At 55.7% G+C, this 2015-nt stretch overlaps 1 protein-coding gene across 1 annotated transcript in view; it reads right to left on the minus strand.

The window, feature by feature from the left end:
• The window catches only part of TRAPPC8 (trafficking protein particle complex 8), a 150283-nt gene extending 149290 nt beyond the window's left edge, over positions 1–993 (minus strand). The window contains exon 1 of the mRNA XM_012656570.1: positions 482–993. Within this exon, the coding sequence (XP_012512024.1) occupies positions 482–638 (157 nt within the window). The 5' untranslated portion in view covers positions 639–993. The remainder of the gene's footprint in view (positions 1–481) is intronic.
• Between the last annotated feature and the right edge of the window lie 1022 nt (positions 994–2015).

Below are 2015 nucleotides of genomic sequence, written 5' to 3' on the forward strand. Positions count from 1 at the left end.
GCTAGAAGAGCATAACATTTAAGACAAAAAATGTAACATTTAAGACAACTTTGAAAGTTCAGTTTAACACCTAGGGGAAGATGACAGGTCCTCCATACTCTTGGACCTCGTCAGTCTAGGAGGCAGCATCTTCCTACCAACCAGCTTTGCAACTGCCTAATTCCTTCCCCGTGGGGGTTGAGAACAGTCTCAACTCCCTTCTTTGAGACTCGTCTTTTTCTTTATACCAATTACTTAACGACCTGGCTTGTCCGAGGAAAAAAGTAAGTGCCTAGAGAAACTAGAGGTTAAGACCGCTCCATCTTGACAACCTCACTCAGGGCCCCTCCTCCAGCCGCCACCGGAGTGGCCACAGTCCCAGACGCCACTCTACCGGGTCCAGGACGTAAACACCGCCCTTCTCGCCCCTGCCCGTCCGCAACTTCCTTCTCCCGGCCACAGCTTTGCGGGAGCCCCATGAAAAAGAGAGAACATCACGTACCCTCGGAAGTGAGACGAGAGAAGGGCTTAAGCAGCTCCGCGAAGCTGAGGTGATTGAGACGGGTGAGCCGCTCGGCTTCGTCGCTGCACAGCGCGGCGACACAGGGGACGAAGGAGTCTGGGATTAGCTCCTGCACTGATTGTACACACTGGGCCATCGCCGCGGCAGAAGCAGCGGCGGCGCCCGCCCTCCGACCCACCCTCAGAGTTGATTCTGCGGCTACAGCAGCTACCGCCGCCGCCCGCCGGCCTAGCCCGGCCGGGCGGGGCTCCGCACTGAAGCCCAGAGACGAGTAGAAGGAACAGACGCCGCCGCCTCAGCTCCCAGGGCACACAGCACAGACCCCCTCCCTGTCACCGCCGCTCCTCAGCGCTCGCCCCCGCGTCCTCGCATTCCACCCTGATAGGTGGAGACGGCGACAATCGCCACTTAGCCTTTCGGACTGCAAATCCTTGGTCACTGCCTGACCGGAACCGCCATATTGAGGCCGAACTCTGACCGACCGGCAGTACTACTCCCGGCAGCCCCCGCGCGAGCCCCTCACGTGACTGTGTTAAAGGAGGAGGTAGCGACCGGGGAAGAGAGCTAAGGAAAGGGAAGTGGAGAGCGACGGAAGCCGGTTTGGAGGCTGGAGCCGGAAGTGGTGTGCGAATGCCCCCCTACTGGGCGGGGCTAGGGAGGGGCTACAAATGCTGTGGGCGGAGCCAGGCGAGGGAGGCTAGCGACTGGGGGCTGTGCTAGGTTCTCACGCTCCTACTTGGCAAAGCAGAGCCAGGTGTTACCCGCAAGCGGGCACACGGGCACTGGAGATAGGTGCTGTCACAGTGACAGAGGTCCCCGCTCTCTTTCCACGTAGGCCAGGCCTATTAGACGCCCCAAAGACGCTCCCTGGCTGCTGTGGACAACTGATGTGGCTGTTCGCACTGCTTCCTGCCTGTTGGTTCCGCTTTTCCCACGCTGCTGATGGAGCGGCAAAGGGCGCCTGCCCACGGAAGAAGGTGTGCTGCCTGCCAGGTGCTTGGGGGTTTCTCCGAGGTTGACCTGAAACAGTCCATGTATCTTTTGAACACAACCGTGCTTGCAGAAACGCACTGCCACTTATGCGGACTCAACCAGTCAACAGAATGTATGCTGTTGTGGGCGCTGCAACTAACACGAACGTAGGGGGAAACTCCTGCGCTGCTGCATTTTTGTTAGTAGCAAGGAAGGGGTGTGCCTGCAGACGTCCGCGTTGTTCGTCCGCAGCCTCTTCCTTTTTCCACTCTGCTAGGGTGTTTACTTCATAGGGGTGGAGGTGCCGGAAGCCAGTATTTATGTACTGTGTGGAGTCCTGAACTGGCTTCCATTCCTAGTTTTCGTTTTTATGGATTGTTCCTATAAAGAAGTAGAAGTGAATACAAAGAATTTTACTATTGTGTCACTCAGTTGTTTGAATTCCTTCTGAATTATATGCCAGAAATTTAAAATATAAGGCAAGGAAAAATGCACTTTAAGTTTCTTTATCTGCCTATCTACTTTTTTCTTTTTTCTTTTC

The sequence above is a fragment of the Propithecus coquereli genome, unplaced genomic scaffold, assembly GCF_000956105.1.
Source record: "Propithecus coquereli isolate 6110/MARCELLA unplaced genomic scaffold, Pcoq_1.0 Scaffold51, whole genome shotgun sequence".
NCBI lineage: Eukaryota > Metazoa > Chordata > Mammalia > Primates > Indriidae > Propithecus > Propithecus coquereli.